This window comes from Oculina patagonica, chromosome 5 (assembly GCF_052425735.1).
Source record: "Oculina patagonica isolate OP01 chromosome 5, crgOcupat, whole genome shotgun sequence".
Classification (NCBI taxonomy): domain Eukaryota; kingdom Metazoa; phylum Cnidaria; class Anthozoa; order Scleractinia; family Oculinidae; genus Oculina; species Oculina patagonica.
In genome coordinates, this window is record NC_135762.1 from 24,985,941 (window position 1) to 25,008,507 (window position 22,567).

At 37.5% G+C, this 22,567-nt stretch overlaps 1 protein-coding gene across 1 annotated transcript; it reads right to left on the reverse strand.

The window, feature by feature from the left end:
- Positions 1-16,797, reverse strand: LOC144653585 (melanocyte-stimulating hormone receptor-like). Its single transcript, XM_078513621.1, has 3 exons — positions 16,148-16,797; positions 8,966-9,025; positions 1-1,204 (listed from the first exon to the last, which is right to left on the reverse strand). The coding sequence occupies exon 3, from the start codon at positions 1,046-1,048 to the stop codon at positions 50-52; it is 999 nt and encodes a 332-aa protein (XP_078369747.1). The 5' UTR covers positions 1,049-1,204; positions 8,966-9,025; positions 16,148-16,797; the 3' UTR covers positions 1-49.
- Positions 16,798-22,567: the final 5,770 nt, after the last annotated feature.

A 22,567-nucleotide genomic window follows, 5' to 3' on the forward strand; every position in this document is an offset into this window, starting at 1 on the left:
TTCGGATCGTTTTGAAAAAGAGGCATTGGGTAACTCGGAAATGGCCTTTTCAAACAGAGGAACTGGCGCGGCTATCCCTCCCATTCCTCCATGGACGGTTCTCCTCTCTTCGTCCCACGCCTGTTTCGTATGGGAAAAGAAGCTTCCAATTATGTCTGATTGTGTCCTTCACTGCTTGTCTTACTTCCTTCATCTTCCAACAATAGAGAAATGGGTTTAGAGATGAGTTGACGTAGAGCAAAGATAGTGTTACGGCCGAAGCGAGGGCACGAGACGTTGTATAATATCCAACGGTAGCCTGGAGAGCTGTTGCTATTCCAAACGGAAGGTAACAAGCAAGTAACGTCAGTTGCACCCACAATGCGCTGGACACTGTCTTTCTGTATCGTGCTATATTCAGGGGAGCGCCTCCTCCGTTCGGTTGCCCTTGGTGAACATGCTCTTTTACTTGAGCTTGGTGATGGCGAAGTGTAAAGTAGATTTTCACGTAACAGAAAGTTGATGTTACTATACACAATATCACCACTATGCAAGCGATGCCTGTGGCAATACGGTAAGTGTAAAAAAATATCACTGCCGTGGCAGTGTTTGAAAGCCAAAACGTCGCAACAAGAATCCAAACTCGCTTCAAAGTTACTACTTGCCTGTATCTCAGCCCCAGCGTCAAGGCAAGAAGTCTGTCCACGCTTATTGCAGTCAGTGTTAACAAAGATATTCCACTAAAAATTGCACCAATAGGCTTGAAAATGATTTGGACATAGTGGCAACGTTTTAAGTGTTGTGATGACATTACGTAGGTAACGAAGAGAGGCTGTGTGATGAGACCCACACAGAGATCGGTGCTTGCAAGACAACCTAACAAGAGTTTTGATGGCGGATGAAGGGACGACACCTTTTGAAGAGCAGCAATAATCAGGATATTCCCAAAGAATGCAACGATAGAAAGAGGAATGTTTAATGCTGAAATAATAATCTTTTGGTGTGTTTCGAAAAGGTCCGGCATACAAAATAACTCTTTAATAGTGCCATTTCCAGTTAAGTTGGCCATTTTCTTCTTGATATTTTCTAACAAGATGACAAGTAACAATTGTTCCAGACCTTTATAGTGTTATCCAAACTTTCTATTCAAAATGTCCAGAACCAGTCTCGAAGACGCTTCAAGTACTCTTTTACTGCTTCGGTTGTGTGGGACGGAAAGTCTTTCCTGATAGTTAGAAACAAAAACAAAGTTTAGGTGCGGCAAATAGGCATCCAAAGAAGTAAAAAAAAACTGTCACTCGTTCGAGGGAAGTGTCACAATCTAACTCCGGACGAACCCACCGAGCAAAGAAAACGAAGCACCCAAAACACGAAAATAAAGCTTGGACACTTGTTGACATATTTGACTCTAACGTCACCGCGGAAGCTTATTCCTAAAGGTGACTTTCATAAAAGGTGACTGATTTGTTCGTAGGAATTTCAAAAGGAGCCAAAATCTGCTATATAAATGTGCTTGAATCTCGTTAAGTGGTGAGTAATGTTTGAACTGTTAGAAAAATAGATTACGAAATTATAGCCAGAAGTGTACTGAGTAGTTTAAGGTACCACGGAAGCTGAGAAAATTGGCGTTTTCGTTCCAAGTGAAATTGTGTGCACACCATCAATGGTAACCCCAATAAAGTATATATTTTCTGAAAGCTTATTAAATAAAGATAGTAATTTTGGATTTTGTTTTGATCAAATAGACCATAATAAGCTACTTTAGCATTTTTCGCAACTATGATGTTGTGCAACATTAGGTTTATTTGGGAACACATTTACGTGAGCGCCTAAACTTTTATGTGGAATTTGATCTACATATATTGGTCTAGAAAACGGTGTCTAGTAATAATAATAATAATAATAATAATAATAATAATAATAATAATAATAATCATTTCTATAGCGCTATTTAGCTAATCTTTCATAGCGCTTTACAATCACTATGCTAAAAAATAAAAATAAAATATAAAAATACCTAACTAAATTAATCTATTGAGCTAAAATATCTATACATGCAGAGAGTGAAGTTTTAAAAGTTAAAAATTTAAAAACTAAAAATATCATGATTATTTAACTGGACTTATAGTAAACGTGTATAAGAAATAAAAATTAAATGTCAAAGTCTTGCTCATTATTTTTTTATGAATTTTTATTCTTGAAGAAGCCCTTAATATGCCATTTTAAAGTTTAAAAATTTATAAAAACAATTAATAGAGCAAGAAGAGAAAAATCTGAGACACCGTTTGCACACAATTTCACTTGGAACGAAAACGCCAATTTTCCTTCCGTGATACCTTAAACATCAACGGGTACACAGGCATCAAGTTTGAGTTGGCTGGTAGAAACAAAATTTGGTCTTTCAGGCAAAGACGAACTGATCATTGAGTAACGGCAAACGTGATGCTGTCTTTGTCAAACAATGATGCACAGTCAATTGCAATTGCGTATACAATTCGTATTTTAGTTTTGGGTGTTTCGTTTATGAGTCCATTTGGATGCTTTGATTCAGGATTTCATTTTCTCGTTTTCGCGTTTGGATGTTTTGCTTTCAAAATTTGATTTGTTTCGTTCAGTTTCGAGTTTTGATTCTTCATTTTCAGGTGGATTTGATTCTTTCGTTTTAAGGTTGGATGCTTTGCTTTCAAGATAGATTTATTTGTTTCATTTCCGAGTTAACTCTATGTACGTAGTTTTCAATGATTTGTCTGCTTCGTTTTCTAATTCTTTGCCGGGCCTTAGGCAGGATTTTGCATGGGTGGGCGCGAGCGCCAGAGGAGTGAGCGTTTCGGGGGATCCGGAGGGGGATTCTACTCTGGAAAAATTTGAAAAATCAAGTTGTTTAAGTCTACATTTCCTGAATTCTGAGAGTAATTTTCACCCTCACTCTCCAATTAGGCGGACCTTTGCGGACGCTCGTGTCTAGCTCTTTGTTTTGGTCTAACTTCTCTCTTTCAAGGACTTTTTTTTTTACAAATTGGCAAGCGCAAGTATGACGTTCTCGTCCTTGATGCGATTTTTAACTAGGAAAACTCCTTCTCTTAGTCAAACGCTTACGTACCTGCTGCGAGCTTTGTTTCCCATAAACATCAACGGCCTTGTATATTTACATGGGCCAAATGAAAGTGCACGAATCAAAGATTAAATGAGAAATGAAAATGAAATTGAAAAGAGAGAAAGTCAGAAAATAACACAATGTAAATTTCTCTCATGCGCTTAACACTTCTGCGTTAAAATGCGTACAAGTAGTAAGACAAATAGCACACAAGTTTTGAATCTTTAACTATTTTTTACCTTTATTTGACCATTCGTTTTCCCTTATGTATTCACCTCTGAATTGCAGAGACGAGTACAGCCATTAATTAACATTTTACTCAAAACTTGTACCGACAAATAGTAAATATATTGTCTATGGTTGTCTAATTCTTAATCTTGCACAACAAGCATATATGAGAAGGCTTTTTCAGCTTTTTTATTTTTTATGTTTTTGTCATGCGTTGGTTATTAAAGCCTGTTTAACCCCAAATCGCGTCTAGAAAAAGAGCCAAACAGGCTAGGCTTAAAGAAGCGTCGCTTTGGATAATGGTTTAACAATTAGCTTTTGTCATTTTCAATTGCTTTTGTGTGCGTCTCCTTCTGCAGTGCATTTGTTTGCTTAACTTGTAGTTGAAAGTTGTATTATTTTTAGAAATTTCTTGGTTATAAAATGAACCGTTCCTTTTTGGACTTACTTTCGTTAGTTTTTCTCCCTTAATAATTAATAAATCGCCATAAAAAGGAAGTCGTAGACGCTTGTAGAATAAATAACTATTCAAAGTGGCTATGAGCCACTAAACTCGGAAAATGTATTATGAAACAAGAATCGAAAACAACAAACTGACAAATAGAGATTTGCTAAAACAAATGCTGTTAAACTTTCCACAATTCAGTTCACTTCACTTAGTTTCATTGTCATCTAGCTGCTCATCGAGAGCAGGCCGAAAGGGCAAGAGATAGAGTTCACAACGGTTGCAAATTGTTTTCTTTCTTTTTATTTTTCCTTTTTGTTTTTTGAAGGTTAGGCAAAATAATATAATCATTAGAGAAGGTAAGTTTTGGTCTATTTCAAGAAAACTGACATTAATACAATATTTCGGCTGGTAGGTAAGCATGTAGCACCGTATTTATTCGGCTATAAGCCGAGACCCTAGTCTTTTAGTTTTTGGAACCAGTTAGACTCTGACAAAAAATAAACCCAAATCACTCGGCTATAAGCCGAGACCCAATTTTTCCTTCAAACTATAAAACAATCCACGTGCAGCGAATCAACATTTTCGTTAAATCACAACTATGTAATTGAAAAACAACAAATCACTGATAAAGAATGAATTTATTAACAGAACCGTGCACAAGCGTGACAAAACATTCACCTGAGTTCAGAATCCCATCTCAAATCACGCATTCTTCTGCAGTTATCGATCATCATGCCAAAAGCTTCTGGTTTTCAAACAACGAAACCTTCATATTAAAAGTTGTTGCCGAGGAAGAAACAGTTCAGAACAACTGCAAAATCGCCAGAGAATACGGGATGATTCCTGATGATTCAGTGAATCTTCAGTTCGTCGCAATTTGCCAGGTTTAACGGTCAAGAAATCAACACTGGGAGCTACGTGGAAGTTAGTACTGTCAACATGGGGATTTTGACGGCCTTTCGGATCGTTTTCGTTGCTCTATCGAGCCGATTCTTTTCAGCGTTCACTGAGGCTGGTTTCAGCAAAGCGGGGGTCCCCTTGCTTTAATCTAATGTTGGCGGGAAATCTAGCTCAAAATCAGCGATTTATCCGGAGAAATGGTATGAAATCTGAGCAGAAGATTGAACAGAGAAAATCCCACTTTGATTGCGAGAAGATCGTCAAAGGCGGAGGGTAAAGAATCTCTGCCGTCGTTAGAAAATTAAATTTCTTTATAAGCTTCGAACTGAGGGTAAGTTTCGCTTCAATCGATGCCAGAGCTGGTTTGTTTCGTTTCTGAGCAGTGCTTAGCTTCCTTACATTTCGGTATACTTTTATTTGTACCTCTTGGCCGTTAAACTTCAGCTATAAAGTCTATAAGCAGCGCTCCAGAGAGAGCCGTTCAAGTGCTAACAAGTGTTTTATCAAATTAATGTTGTCCAACGTAGGAGATCTTATGAGAACATGACACATAAACAATTATAATGTGTGCTGATATTTTATTCTAGCTAGGTTAACCTCATAATTTACCTTTCTTGACAGAAAGTACAATTATTGAAATTTCAACTTTGCGTAGTTCTGTTTATTTCAGCACTTAATGTGTTAGTGACCAGAGGAGGCAGATCCTACTCAAAATTTCTTTTTACTGATTCAAGTGTTAATATCGAAATTACTCTCCGCTGATTAATTTGTGTGTTTCTCGTCACTGTACTGCTTGATAATGCATTGATACTGTAAGGAGAAATAAGGTTTTGGTCACTCTTTTGGAGGATTTAAGCAGGATAAGACTTTGACAAACTTGTAACAAAAAAAAATATAGTTTTTTCTAGTTGTAGTGTCACAGGGAGTGTTTTTTAGTAGGTGTTTTTAGAGAATGTGTGGCAAAACTTTATTCCTAAGGTAACAAAACACTGGACTATGACAGACAGCAAAACTTAAATCATTTTTGCCGGCCCAAGAGTTTATGGCTGGGATAGTGTAGGAAAATAAATTGAGATGCCAGGCAATTTTACATCAAAGGGTTTGTTACTGACTCTTAAATGCATTTCATGTGAACATGGCAACTCCTGGCTAACCATATTCAATTTGATTAAAATAAATAAACCGGCAAACCTGGAGTTGCCACTTTTTCCCCAGTCTGCTAATAGCCCACTGCCTCTAGCAGTCTTGGAAAACAATTAAAACACTTTAAATGTTGAATGTATGCTTTGCCTACCCTGCTGCTTTATACCCATGACAACGGCTGTTGTAAGAGAAAAAGATACCTTTTTACATTTTTAAAAATATTTTTAGTAGTACTGATTTTGCAAAACCATTCAGACATTTCCCTTCAATTTGCAAAAGTTATCTAGCCAGGAGGGTTTTACCTGCATGGCCTTAACCTACTGTGAATTTAAATAAGTTGTGCATGAGATAATCTGAGGATTACTGTTTGTACGACAATTTCCTTGGTGGTGCCCTTCATCTGATTATGGTCTAGACATAAAAGTTAGCCTTCTCCTGAAAATTAACTTGATTGATTTTCTAAAGTGATTTACTACCCTCTTCAACCCTCCATGTACAGTTCACCCCAGCTCCTTTTGTAATTAGTTAATATCAAGTCAGTGGCAGCATAACAAAGGCCTTTAGACACCAAATTTGCAAGCACAAAGTAAACATTTCTTTTCAGTGGCTAAAAAAGTAAAGAATTACAGGAGAGTGATAAAAAATTAAGAGGGGTTTGTTACTAGAGTTATTTAGAATAGAATGATGGTGGGCCTTGGATGTCCAAAGATGCTAGCCTTGCATATTAATACATAAATATTTATGAGAAAAATTATCTTTCCATTTTTACAAAGCAAGATTTCAAGATGATCTTAAATCATATACCGCACATGAACCATTCTAAAAACTTCATGAAAACAGTGTCACATTCATCAGAAATGCTCTCTGCACCTGCCCCCAAATTAAAAGCCTGCATGGCATGGCATAGGTACATTCCAAACAATTTAGTTGCCTCAGTTGCATTCACAGCATAAATGGCAGATTCACTGCCACAATGCTTAACAAAAAAATGTGTATTTATCCTTAAAAAATTGTGGTTTCATGGGAAAAAAGTCACCTACTGGCAATCAATAAAAAAAATTGCATTGAAAAAAATTACAGTTATGATATCAAACATTTTTAATGTAATTTTTATTTTCAATTAATAAAACAACTATCAAAGGTTGTGCTTGATTACTGATAAGCAGATAATTAACATTTTATTGAAGTAAACCAGAGATAGTAGAAATGACATCCCAAAGACAGATGAATTGTTATTTGTATCGATGGATTCATACTGTTGTTGCATTATCTTTGTCGCGTCTGGCTTAAATGAGCGTCCATGGAATAACTAAAAGGCAACTAACTCTCGGGCTCTACGAAAAAAATTCTACACAAAACAATAATGGAAAGGATAACTAATTTTCTTGTCATTTACACTCGGATTTACAAGACAACTTCGATAAACGGAAATGAGTACCTGTCTCTCTTGGAGTTCGGAAAATGTCATTAGACATTTCAACGTCTCTTTGCCGTAAAGGATTTAAAGCTTTTTTAACTTCAGAGTGCCTCGTATGCTCCTCCTGGCTCTTCTCAAGCTGAGCTGGGACATGAAGCGTGCGAAAATGGTGGTGAAGTCCGTCGTCTTAATAAGAATATTTTTCATAAAAGATGTGTCCAAGGCGCTCTGTGCTGTAAAAATGCTAAATAGACGGCTCTTTTGCTGTTTTTAATACACATTTCAGGGTTGATGACATTTTGGTCCGCCATATTGAATGCAAGATCTGCCAGGCGCTCCGCGGCTCGCTCCCTAACCATCAAACCCCGCGCTCCCTGTTTTCCCGCCTTACCGCCTCAACGTCCGGCCAATCGGCGCCTGGGGACGAGGCAGGATCATTATGCCAAATAAAAAGCTTCTGGTTTTCAAACAACGAAACCTTCAAATTAAAAGTTGTTGCCGAGGAAGAAACAGTTCAGAACAACTGCAAAATCGCCAGAGAATACGGGATGATTCCTGATGATTCAGTGAATCTTCAGTTCGTCGCAATTCGCCTCTTCTCCTTCCCCTTTGAACGCCAGCCACGCAGGCTACAATTCGCCAGGTTGCTAGCGAAAAAATCAAGCAGATCCAGCGAGTGAACTTTAAATGTCATCAAAACGAAAAATGTGCTGTTACCAGTATTTGTCGAGAATTCTCAATCCAATCAAACTCTTCTGAAGTGGTGTCTTTTAGCAGAGAAGTCGTGGTATTTTAAGTTTTCGCTTTTGAACAAAAATACTACATGCAGCCGATTTCTGTCAGATCGTGTTACAATGTTTACCAAGCGCGTGGGAACAACTGCTTCTGATTGGCCAGTTTCTGGTGTCGCGACAACAAGTCAAATAGATCGCTCCCTTCTTGACCCTTCTTCTCTTGAAAAGTCACGTAAGCAGTGATTCTGCAAATTAACTAAACTTAAAGAAAGGAAATGAAGGAAAGAAACAGAAACAGACTCAGGCAGAAAACTTCATTCCTAACGTTGCTTCATTAAACCAAATGGATTTTAAGGAGCCGCCACTAAAATAAAAGGTAATGACTAAGAATAAATACAAACGCTTGTTAATTTTCGTTTGTTGATGACCGCTCGGCTTATAGATGAATATTTCATTCAAATTGAACTCTTTTCTAGTACCATCGAATTTTTTTCGGAAATATTCGGCGATAAAAATTTTGTTGAGTTTTAACCAGTTCTCAGTAAGATTTGGTGAAAATATATCGTCTTTGTGTACTTCATATATGCGCATGCGTTCAGCACAAAATTCCGTGTGCTTGGGTCTACGCCTGGAAGAATGCATACCACAAGGAGAACATTTGGTTTTCAGAAACAAATATATAGCCTTTGTGTACTTCATACAAAGTAACACAGATAAAGGTCGTATTTTAGCCAACCCCCTACCCGCTTCACAAGATTAATTGATTAATTCAATTTGATATTAATTAATTAATTCAATTAAAATGTTTACAGGAATCGATGGCAGGAGGGAAGGAGGGAAGGAGTGAAATCGGCCCGCTCACCAAAACTCGGAATTTTCCGAGTTAAAAATGAAGAATATAGAATATATGAAGCACAGTAAATAAAAACAGTTAATAAACTTCCTTTGTTTCATCGTGACATTTCTTACATTTCAAAATGCAAAGTTATATTAGAACCTATTTTTTGATAAATTTTTCCTACCTGGTTCGGCCAATGGCAAGATGACTCGCTGATATGAACGTACGTCTTGTATTAAGGTGCCTGAAAGATGATAAGATAGCGGCAGATATATACATGTAGCTCAGATCCTATGCCGGCGTGGTGCTGACGAGGTCGTTTACTCAGGCACTGTTTAACTTATGAGCATCTACTGCATCTACAAGAAACAGCTTGCAGCAGCTACAAAACTAATTAATAGTGCTTTTCGCGAGCTCTGATTGGCTACTTAATCCAGACATCAGTCGCCCTCTACTATAAATAATACTACCTACTTAAATAAGAAGCTTAAATAAGAATGTTGATGTCAACTTGTCGTTTAATGAAAACATTTTCGGCACGCGGCGAATTTCCACTGTCGCGTTAATTTTGTCAGTTCACGCAAACGGACATAAAAATTATTTACGAACGTAAAAATAATTTTTACTTGCGTATAAAGGTGTCCAATCCAGGTTTAGCGGGAATTTTGATTTCCGTTTTTTAACTTTTCAGTGAAGTTTTCTGTTTATATTTTCTGTCCTTCAGTTTCGACATTACTTTCACTGGCGGCAGCAAGTCGCTCTATTAATGTTTTATGCGCAGTTAACATCACCGACGTAAATTGTTTTAACGCACGTTTTACGTACGCAAAAAATTTGCGCTTTACGTTGAAATGTAAATTAAGAAAACAAGTTTAAAAAAATAGAGTATATGAGAAAGTACTGCTAAGAGTTCGAAAAAAAAAAAACAATCTGCAAAGTTACAATTACATTAAGGTCACTATTGTTAGCGGCTACTAATTTAAGCGATTTTTTTCTGAGCAAAATTTAGCGACTATTTAATTTAGCGATTTTCCGAAAATTTAAAAAAAATAAGTGATATCTTGCAAACCAGTTTTAAAGGAACATACAGCTAAGACTGTAGCTAAGATGGAAATAAATGTTCAGTAAAAGAAAAAACTCCGTCACTCGAAATTGAATGAAAATTTAAATTGCCAGAATGAACAAAGTCGGCATCCATTTTGTAAAGAAGTCAAGTCAACTATGTTTAATTTTGTTTTCCTTTGGGGTGAGAGAGGACAACATATAGCAGAAAGATAACAAAGTTATTAAAAGGTTTGTCACTGACTTAAAAAGCTTAACGTTGTATAACAACGTTAAAAACTAAAACAAGAAGTTTCGACCCGAAAATATTTGGTCTTCATCGGTTTTAAAAGGTCTTAAAAGCCGTAACGGCTTTATGATCTAGTCACGCAAAAGACTTGTATATTGCAGGAACTTCGATGCGCTCGTTGCCCGCATTAGGATCTCTTTCAGAGTGCCAACCCTCAAGAAGAAGGCTCTTGTGGTAGTCCTTCGCTCTGTCGACAATGATGGCATGATCGAAATCCATATTATGGCCAAACTGATTTACGTGTTGTGCCACTTTGGAATTACTACAGTGCCGTAGCAAGGGTAAAAAAAGTGGAGGGGCACGCGAGCGCCGGAGCCGTGCATGCCCCCCCCCCCCCCCCCAGAAAAATTTGAAATCTAGAGGCTTGGAAATGCATTTCCAGCGTTCTCCAAGAGCTATTTGTGATTTACGCATATCACGAATTATTTACTTCCAACACTGTCTCAGCAAGCCAATGCACATTGAAGAGAGTATTGTAACACTTGCAACTGAACGTCAATTACAAAATAGAAAACCGACTGTCTTGAAACCAGCAAATGTTTCACCTTTCAGAGTCATCTGAGTAGCCTTAGAGGCAAACGTAGACTTCATCGTCAGGTCGTTTTTTGAAAACTTCCCAAACAGGTGCTTGCGCCGCTGCTTGTCCCTCACAAACAAATTGGCGATGTACTGTCGTGAATTGTAATAAACGTCGTGAATTGTAATAGCTGTCGTAAATTGTAATAACAGTTGTCGTGATTTGTAATAGCTGTCGTTAATTGTAATAACAGTTGTCGTAAATTGTAATGATGCACCTATCGCAAATTGTAATAACATATACTACCGTAATTTGTAATACTCCGAGCTGTCGTAAATTGTAATAGCACATCGCCGTGTTTTGTAATAACCAGTACTATCATATTTTATTTTTCCATTTAACTCTGAAAAACTGTTAATCTAGTAATTGCAAGCGTTTCACAGCGAAGGGAGTCAGTAAGAGTTTCCGGCATTTTTTTTTAGCAAAAATGTGCATTAGAGTGATTTTATTTAACCCGTAAAACACTATCTACCAGTCAGTGCGTAATAGTCGCAAATAAACAAAATAAAACAATGGAATAAGTGTCTAATAGTATCAAAAAGTGTAATAACTATTTCACGGCTTTAGAGAAATCACTCTATTTTGATTAAAGGGACTATGTCACGGATTTTAGCCAGAATTAGGCATCGGAAATGACCATCAAATTCGCCGGGTGAAATATAATAATAACGCCCTTAAACAGTGAAAAAACATTTCAATAACACAGCAAATACAAAAGAAGGTACGGTGGCCAAAAGTCAAGATTGAATCTGATTGCAATATGGGTTTTTGAAATATTGTTGGGCTGACAAGTTTTTAAAGTTAGTCTCGTTTGCTTGTAACTTTAAATTATAACGCCTAGGAGACAAATTTGGTTGCAATGAAGCTATGGTTTTGTCATTTGGATGCATAGGAGTAATTGCTTTGTAAACATAAAAGTTTCATAGCAAGTATTTGGCAAGACTTAAAAAATAAACCTAACTCAGCCGTGGCACAGTCTCTTTAAAGGAGGAAAGAACCAAAGGAAGATAAAAAAGGGAGTGACTTTACACTAGAAAATCATTCAAATCAAAGTCTCTTCGAGATGTCGACGTTTTTGCATGAAGTATGAGTCGAAGGTTTATCCTGTGCATTGTTCTTCGAACTTATCATTACAGTTTCTTTGTAGTTTACTTTAACAATTTCCTATCTTCGCGGAGGAAATGCAGCCATATAATTTTGTCAAAAATGGCTCATCCGCGCCGGGTATTTATACACATATTCCTTAACATTACACAAATAAACAGTGCAAATTTCACCGAGATCTGACAATTCTATACTTTAAAATTGCAAGGACCTTTCGAGGCAGTCGATTACGGCAGCGAAATTAGCAAATGAAACAGCAAAATATGCGTTCGACGCTTTGTTTTTGCGACGCCGTATTTGAATTGTTATAGCCGGGTAGACCGCTGTTCAATGTGTTCAAGGTCGTATCGTTACGATTGCTCCACGAAAAAGCACGAAAAAATACGGATATTTCCGACTACTGTCGGAGAAAACATTGCGCATATAATTGAGGCGTAAACAAATCGTTACACTCAAGCTGCGTTTTGTCTAGGCTCTGCGAGGGTCGGATATCAAGACCCAGGATTAAACAAAAGCCATATATACAGTGAATGCTTTCGAATTATATTTAAAGATGAAATACGAAAGAATTTTGCTGTCTTTGACTGAAATTCCACTCGAACTGCGTAGATACGATCGCATGTTGTAAAGCCGATTCATGCAACATTGCTGTCATTCCCTGTGAGGTCACGTCCCTAACGACCTAGGCTGATGACGAAATAGAGTTGCGCTTACATGTAGCGACCAAATTTGGCCTAATTTTTAACCGCTCCTAAGCTAAAAGAAGCCCCCATCTCTTGCATTTGTTTTAACTTCAATAATATCTTTGAAAAGAGCGAGTTTTTTGGTATGGTTTATTTTTGACGTTTGTAATTTTAAACGATGTAAGTGCTAGTGATTATTTATTCGTGTTTTAGTTACGCAATCCATTGTTTGTGCGACGCTTTTTATAGATCGCCTTTCAGACACACGTGCGTTGAGATAAGAAAGCTGACATGTCACTTTTAAAATTGTTATTGCCAACGAGACAGCCGAGCCAAGAGGTGAGGCTGTCGAGGCGGCAGAATCATAGAGCCGTGTGCGTATGAGTGTATAGGCAGAGAAAATCTTACGTTCTGCGTAAGGGACTTTTTTTTTGACCATATTTGGGTGTAAGTAAACCCCATATTTGGGTTGTATTGTTCTTCCCAACTGGTTCCCAGTCTCTCACTCCTTGCTAGAGAGCAAATAACCAAAATGGCGTCCACGCGGCTCGCTGTTAAAATTTTCAATGTGGTCATTCAACCCTTTACCGATAAATACACCTTTAGGGAACTATAAATCGAAAGAGAATACCCTACAGAATATTCGACCGCCGAAAAAATGAACATCAAGGTCTTCAAAGCGATGAAATAATCTTTCGACTTTGGAGTCCTTTGATTTACGATCGAAGAGAGACATGAAAATCAAAAGCGGACTGTTGACTTTAAATAGAGTTTTCTTGACTTATATGAGATTGCTGAAGTCGAGTAAATGCTTCCTTTTAGTGTTGATTGTGTTTATAGTAACTTTTGACCGATGATTTATTCCAAATCAAATACCGTTTATATTTTATTTGGCACGCATTTTCGCTCCGCGTAGGAATAACATCAATTCAAAGCGACACTCACTACAATTACTGCATGTCATACACACAAGAAAGTCAAAAGTTGTTTGCTTCTAACGGCAAATGTAATGTAAACTTGAATAAAAATTTTGTCTCCAAATAATCCTTGACCGTTCAAGTTAGCGTAGCAGACATCTGTGTACGTTTTTGAGTGTATTTAAAAGAGTGCGCGATCGCGAGATTACGCGCGCTGGAAACTACGGCGCCTGCTACGCAGGCTATCAAGCCTGTGTCATTTCAGAACACCAGAGAAATAGCCCTTTTATTGCATATTACCTAAAATACAATTTACCATAACAGTGGTCATTTCAAATATAGTTCTATCAAAAACCATTCAATATCTGTTCTTATGAAGAAACATGAGTATTTCGCTCGTTGGCACTTACCGATAGGTACAACTAGTATAACGTTTAAATGTGACAAGTCACGTTTTTTTCACGAGATCGCAGGTGATCACCCACAGCGGAAAGTAATCCCTTGAGAAATTAAAACAGTCCCTTGATAAATTAAAAAAGTCCCTTGAGAGTTTACAAATATGTGGTTCCAAATTTTGTCCACTAACCCCTATTCTACGTTTTTAGCTTGTAAACAAGCAAAAACGTCGAAAAAAGAAGATAATATTTGAAATAAGACCCATTATCCACCTTAAAAAATAAACACCAATGACTTGTTAGGTACCGACTAGAGAAATCACAATGAAAACTCACGTTTCCCTTTATGTGCTTTGCTGCAAATTTGTTCCGGCGAGAAGATCAATAATGTTGGATAGCCCTCATGACGATATCAAGCAGTAAAATAAATTTATGCCACGCGTTCTTCAACTGTTATTCCTTATGTTATAGGTAACGAAAATGAGATTTCTCAATGATTGATTGCCTAATTCTCATTTCAGGGCTGTAACCAGTAAGAGGCAAGACGAGGCACTTGCTTGTCTTAATTTTTACCCAAAATTAAAAACAAAATATTTTTGTTGGGAAAATAATCCTCAGTTGAACAAAATTGAGTTTTCTCAAGAAATACCTCATGAAAAATGTCTCTGAAAGAGATTCATAGCTTCTAGATTTCAATTTTTCTGGAGGGCATGCCCCCAAAACCCACTAGCAAGATCTTGCCTCGTCTATGGCAAAGGTCTGGTTACGGACCTGCCTTTTATAGAATTATTACAAAACACGGCAATGTGCTATTACAATTTACGACAGCTCGGAGTATTACAAATTACGGTAGTATGTTATTACAATTTGCGATAGGTGCGTTATTACAATTTACGACAACTGTTATTACAATTTACGTCAGCTATTACAAATCACGACAACTGTTATTACAATTTACGACAGCTATTACAATTCACGACGTTATTACAATTCACGACAGTACAGACCTACACCATGTCAATACCATGTGCCAATAATTATTCCTTGTCAATATTTTATACAGTTCTGTTTTTACTTTTTGGGAAAAACACTGGGGGGCACGCCCCCCCCCCCCCCCACGGCCCCTCCCCTTGCTACGGCACTGTACTATCAGCAAAACGGACCGCCCTTTGGTGTTCTTTGACTCTTGTGGCTAAGGCTCGGTTAGTTTTTCCATTATATGCAAAGTAAACATTTTATCCGGTTTTTGTCCGTTTTCAACTTCTGAATTTTAGTCATTGTCAATATCCCACGTTTTTTTAATAATATAGGGAATTTAAAAACAGCCGAAAGTCTTAACTTATTCAAGAGAAGTACAAGAAAAGTTAACCTATCCGGACTCGTGAACCGATATCCCCAACATAGCCATAATCAGTTGTGGAAAATAATTTTTTACCCGATAGGTTTTAATTAACAATTTTAGTGCTAGGAAGATTTTTTTTATAAATAATGTATACAGTCTTTTTTCGACTACTTATTTATGTATTTATTATCTTAGAATGAATGCTAGGAAGGTTTTTATAATCAATGTATATAGCCTATTTTTCATTTATTTTTTTGTTTATTTATTTATTTTTTTATCTTAGAATTTATTACATAGTCTATGTGTCCTCCATTAGCTGTAAAGCTAAACAAATCGACACGTTATAAAGTTTTTTCATTCATTCATTTGTCAGTTTTATAGTTTTTTCAAATGAGTGGATTTAGTTTTCTATTTTGCTGAACTTGCGAGCAGGCTCACATTTGGGGAACACTCTCGCTTCGCTCGCCGACTCGTTTTCGTGGTTTCGAAACTGATGCGCCGGTGCTCCTCATATCCGTTAGCCTGTTAGCAGCCGCCATATTTGAGTGTCTCCAGTTAGTTTTCAGGACCAACTTAATGCTCATAAAAATTCAATGTCATTTAGAACATTTTCGATACTATTTCGTTGTTGCCTCATACATAGAAATCGAAGATTTTAATTTAATTTGATGTATCATTTAGAATAATTTTGTTTCTGAAGCTGCATTGTTTTTTTTTTTTGTAGGGTCGTAACCATCATTAAGTGGCTAACTATGCAGTTGAACCCCGTTATTTCGAACCGTCAGGGGAAACAAAATATGGTTCGAAATAGCGGGAGTTCGAAATAGCCGATAGTAAAAGACTGAAGGGCAAATCCAAGGGAAACGGGTTTTAGTTCGAATTAACGGGGAATTCGAAATAACCGAGTTCGAATTAGCGAGGTTCAACTGTATTTATAAAAGGGGAATTGTAGTGTGGCGTGTCTGAAAACTTAAATAAACGTTCAGAAACAACTTACCATAAGAATTCTGTTTAACTTACTCTAAGGTATGACTTTGAATTGCACCGATTGCTTTCCGAATTTTGCTCAGTAAATCTTCATGTAGATATGACTTCCTGTTTGAAGCTTAAACAACAGCAAAAGTGTTCTCTTTGAATATAAATTAGCAAATATTTACCACCACTATGTTTAAATAGCTGAATTTAAGTTATTAAAAAAACAAAGAAATAACAAAAGAAAGAGTGACGGAAACGCCAAATCTAGCAGTAAAATATTTATCTTTATTTTCTACGAAGAACAGAATACCATCACCTATGAATACTAAAGAGAAAATAGTAATTTAAGCCTGGTTTTTATTAGCGACGCAAGCACAAGCGCAAGCATAAGTAGTTTCATTTGTGCCAATCGGAAAAAAAAAAAACGTCGACATAAGCACAAGTCTAAGAACACGATGTTTACTAATTAGAAGGCTGAAATGCACAGAGGCGAGGAAATCTGCAACGAGTGGTTTAATTGGCAAGACAAGGCCATACGTCTTAAATTTGTCTGTGCTAATGCGGTGTTTCGTTTTCACATGGCAGCACAAGAAAAAGAAAAATTTTGATCAGTACCTATCGCTTGAGTCGAAGCCGTTTTCACATCGAAATAAGAGTTGTCATGCTTGCGTCTGTGCTTCCGATTGTGCTTGCGTCGCTTGTGAAAACCAGGGCGTCGAAACGAGCGGGTTCGAGCGGAAAAGCCTCAATGCAGAAGCCTGGGTGGTACCAGTTATAAATTTTTGAGGGTTTTCCCTTTCTTTCACCAATATGGCGGATGCCGATTTCGATATGAAATTACATGCCCATAGACGTAACAGAAGATTTTCACGATAAATCATTAACAGAAGCATCTGAGGTAAACTGTGGGTGAAGATGTGAGGCTTAAACATGTAGAGGAGGGAGAATGTGTCTTCTTAAAACGAGTTGTCGTGGATAGCAGACAGCGACTATAATATTGAGAGTGCAATCATTGCGGGAAACATATTATCCTTTTTAAACGGTCAACAAGCAAAAGTAATGCCGTTTCTATCTACCTATGAAAAATATGCATTTCACAGGTTTACACAGGTTCCAAATTTTGCAAACCTGGGAACAGGGCGCTTTTAGCAAGGTCCTGTTAAAATTTGTAACCAATTTTCTCGATCATGCTAAAGTTCTAGCATGTCAACTTGGAAGTTTGGATTCTGACCCTTTTTTATTACCATCGATCACTTCAGGAATTCTTATGCACAATATCGGATGCATATTTATATTTCAAGATCGCTAAATCTATTTCCCAATCGCGAAATCCCTCGATGTTGTTGACAAGCATTATGTTAACGTCCATATCGTTATGACATCTGTCGATCGCCGATGTGAAGCTGTCACTTCAGAGAACTAAAAAACGTAAAGGATCACAAAAGATCATTCTACAAATTTGCATATACAATTTAAACGAATAAAGTGTCTTTCAATAGGTATTTCAGGCGTTTATCTGATTATCATTTTTTACTGGTATGCTAAGATACGACATTCGCACCGGATTGCTCGACTGCCTGTTTTCGACACTGAATTTATATAACAAGAGAAAAAACACAGGCACGAAGAAGACCAATATAAACTATGGGCTGGATATTGTCTGTGTATCCCTTAGAATAGTACCAGATATAGAATTTGTTTATGCATTTCATCGATTTCGTGATATAAAGCAATAAATATGAACTTGCCCTCAGCTGTCAACCACCATTTTCCTTAGCCAAACGGCGAGCCAAGAGCGAAAAAACGGACTAGTACAAGTCCCTTTCCGCATTTAGGCAGTAGCAGAGAGCTTGTATGCCCGTTTCACCGCCCTCTGACGCCCTGGTGAAAACCAGGCTTTAGTGCGCGAAGATATCATGATAAATTTAAATTTTCTTTGAGTGTTTAAAGACTCGATATCGAGTTGAACACTTTACAAATATTGGCGAGTTAACGAAGATTGTCGAGCATTGTCCGGAGGTTATCGAACGTTTTGGATCATTTTCCGAAAAATTCCAATTTTGATAACCGAAGAAATCGATCGGAAGGCAACTGAAACTTAAATTGCTGGGCAGAGATTTAAAACAGTTTTAAACGAGAGACAGTTGACTCGACAAACAACACAACTGTTTTATCATGCTTTCCACTGCTTGTTTTTATTTACTTGCCTTATATTCTTATCTTCTTCTTATCTTCAAAGTTGAATTTAAGAAAAGAAGCGACAGTGTTACATTCCAAGCGAGATCTAAAGATGACGTGCCAGATACGATTTACTGTAAAAAATTTAGTACTGTTTATTCTTTCCCTTTTAATACGCCTCTACAGTGAGCACCCCTTGGAACTTCCATTTTCTTTAACCCCCTTCTCAGTTAAAATAAGACCCCGACCCCTAGGCAAAAAGTAACGTCCGACAATACGCGTGAATCCTTGAATATTATTTCCCTATATCTTACTATAGTTCGTCTTTTCGCACTCCTTTCGCCAGGCTAGGCAGAAAATCTTCCCAGAAAACAACGCCATCCGCCTCAAGTTTACTCTCCACTCTAGGTTCCAAGTCAATTGCTAAGTAGTTTTCATCCTCGGTAGTAAAGACGGGCCAGGTTATGTCGTTCTCATGAGGTCTGTGAGGATCACTTTTGGAAGGGTCTCTGTCAGAAAGGGAATAAAAATTTAATAACATGACATGACAAGTAAATATAAAGATAAAAAAAGTAAAATAAATACGAATTGGCAGTAGCATATCCACAGAGGCAAATACATGATTAGACTTTCTTTAAGTCGTTCTCTTCTCGTTTCTGGCAACAACAACAACAACAACAACAACAACAACTTTATTTGCACCTATCCATTCAATTATTAGCAAAACAATAAGTAAAATAAATATATGTTATTTGCCGGCTGGGAGGTCCGTATAGTGAAAAACTGTGACCGAGGTCTTGAAAATGCTGCCCGAGGCCGCAGGCCGAGGGCAGCATTTTCAAGGCCGAGGTCACAGTTTTTCACTATACGGACCGACCCTAAGCCGGTAAATAACTTATTTATTTTTTTCCTACTTTAATGTGTTTGATTAAAAAACACCTAAAAAACCTACAAAGACTTTCTTGTCAAATGTGTTTGTATTTATATACGCGCGCATCCAATGTTGAGTCGATCGCCATAAGCTACCGGCAAGAGCAGGGCAAGAGTAAATAATGATCTGTTTGCTATAAGAGCTTACTGCCAAACAAAATAAATTCACTAAAATGAACAGTACTCAAGGAAAATTTCATCTGAAACAAAAAAAGCATCTGAAATAATAGAAAAGCACAATGTAGAACAGAGCAATCAGCGAGTTGCGAAACACTTTTAACTCCATTTCGGCTTGTGAGTTCTTTAGTTAATTAAACTTACTTTTCGGACTAGAAAGCACTTAGCTATTTACATTTGTATTTAACGAGTCAAAAACCTCTGTGTTGATTCCCACAGTATTCTGTTTTGACAAAAAGTTTGCGAAAGTGAATGAAGCTGAAATGCGTAGTTTGGTCGCCTGCACAGTGACGGCACAAAATTGCGAGAATTAATTTGACTGTTTTTTAATGAAGCATCTCATTTTCTTGAATGGCGATAAGCAGTATTCGGTTTTGGAGAAAAGTAGCAGAGAAGCAAGGTGTTTGAAAGGATAAATCGAGTCTGTAAACCGGCGACTTTCAGTTAACCGCAATGGCGTGAAAATCAGTGCGAATGCACAAACAACGATCGGCAAACCACGGCCATAAAACTATAACTTCATTTTGTCACTACTGAGAATAAATACTCGCCTTTTGGAGAACTTCAAGGCCTTTAATTCCACTGCTAATTTTCCCTTTCAAATTTACAACGGCTGGTGAGCAACTACATCGATTTAAATCATTTTGGAGAGCAAAACTGTCATGGGTTCGTTTGTCTCGCCGCGAAATGAAACTCACGAAAGCGTTACCGTGGCCCGTGGGCAGAGATAGGAGAATCTTGCCCGCGCTAATAACCAATCAGATTGCAGGATTCGTTACCGTGCCCTCTTGGAAAAAAATAAATAGAGTTAAGTGCATGGCTGCCCAGAATAACCACGATTGGCTAACAAGATTGGGCAGCCATACTTAGTTTTTATCACAATAATTTAACATATGGCGTGATTTTTAGATACACGAAAGAAGACATTCCCCGAAAGTAGCAAACCCATCACTCACTTCCTGCCTCCCCCACGGGTTAGCGATAGGAAAATGCTGCTAATTGCAAAAGTTGGAAGAGTCGTTACTTTCGGAACTATACCGAGGGGCTTGAAGGTGTAAAACGGGAATAGGGATTTGGACATATTTTCATTGAAAATGGCATTTGGGTCACTGGGACTGGAAATCACAATCAAAAAAACAATAGAACTGGCACTGGGATTAAGAAAATAGGGAAAAACTATAGGCCTGGAAATGGGTTTTGGGCAAAATTTAAATTGGGAAATGGGACTTTACGATTTTGGGCCCTTCTGTTAAAATAACACCTTGTAGATTAAAGCTTATTTTCACTCCAGATCCAAAAAAACCGGCCAGTTTGAGACTTGACATGTACAGTTTGGGTCTTTTTGGGGAAATGCCATCACGTGGATACATCACAATTTTCACTCCAGGTCCAAAAGAATCGAATTAAAAAAATGCTACATGAGCCACACTGAAAATGACGAATTTGGGCCCTTGTGTTAAAATAACACCACGTAGATTAAAGCTTATTTTCACTCCAGATACAGTAAAACCGGTCAGTTAGAGACTTGAAATGTACAGTTTGGGTCTTTTTGGAAAAATGCCAACACGTGGATTCATCACAATTTTCACTCCAGGTCCAAAAGAATCGAATAAAAAAAAGTGCTACATGAGCCACTGAAAATGACGATTTTAGGCCCTTGTGTTGAAACACCACCACGTAGATTAAAGCATATTTTCTCTCTAGATCCAGTAAAACTGGCCCGATTAAGAATTGAAATGTACAGTTTGGGTCTTTTTGAAAAACCGCCATCACGTGGATTCATCCCAAGTTTTTGTTTCAGGTCCAAAAGAAACGAATAAGAAAGTGCAACATGAGCCACTGAAAATGACGATTTGGGGTCCTGGTGTTAAAATAACACCAGGTAGATTAAAGCTTATTTTCACTCCAGATACAGTAAAACCGGCCAGTTAGAGACTTGAAATGTACAGTTTGGGTCTTTTTGGAAAAATGCCAACAGGTGGATTCATCACAATTTTCACTCCAGGTCCAAAAGAATCGAATAAAAAAAGTGCTACATGAGCCACTGAAAATGACGATTTGGGCCCTTGTGTTAAAATAACACACCGTAGATTAAGGCATATTTTCACTCCAGATCCAGTAAAACTGGCCCAATTAAGAATTGAAGTGTACATTTTGGGTCTTTTTGAAAAACCGCCATCACGTGGATTCCTCCAAGTTTTTTCCAGGTTCAAAAGAATCGAAAAAGAAAGTGCAACATGAGCCACTGAAAATGACGATTTGGGGTCCTGGTGTTAAAATAACACGACGTCGATTAAAGCTTATTTTCACTCCAGATCCAGTTAAACAGGCCAGTTTGAGACTTGAAATGTACAGTTTGGGTCATTTTGGAAAAGTGCCAACACGTGGTTCATCACAATTTTCACTCCAGGTCCAAAAGAATCGAATAAAAAAAGTGCTACATAAGCCACTGAAAATGACGATTTGGGCCCTTGTGTTAAAATAACACCCCGTAGATTAAAGCATATTTTCACTCCAGATCCAGTAAAACCGGTCAGTTGAAGACTTGAAATGTACAGTTTGGGTCTTTTTGGAAAAATGCCAACACGTGGATTCATCACAATAGACCATTTGCATTATGACGTAAAAGCGCAAAGACTTCTGGTAGTTGTAGTTAGTTTCGCGGAAAAAAAAAAAACATTTCTGCCTTATGATTGGCTAAGGGCAGCCAAGCGTGAAGGTGGACATCCAGGACTTTTATTTTGATCTGAAGTTGAGCTGCTAAGTTTACGCTCTTGTCGCTTCGAAATTTGTTTATACATTTATTTTTTCAGTTCCCTGTTAAAAATATAGAAAACAGGATGATAGCTTTGGAATGAAAATTGACTGAGTTCTGTGTTTTAACCAAGACAGTCAAATGTTGTTCGTGTTCAAGTAAGTGTACGTTGTGTGGCGGAGTTGACTTGGTAGGAATTCATTCATCATTCATCGCGGCCGACAACTTCTCTTCGTAAATAATTTTAGCCTAATATCACAGCTTTAAATTAAAACATCGCGCATTGGAAACAGATTGCTTGAAAGGACGAGTCTAGGATATAACTAAATTTGTGTGGAATCAAGTGAAAGCAAGGCAAGCCATTGACTTTGTCCATCATCTATTTTTAGACGTTCAACAAAC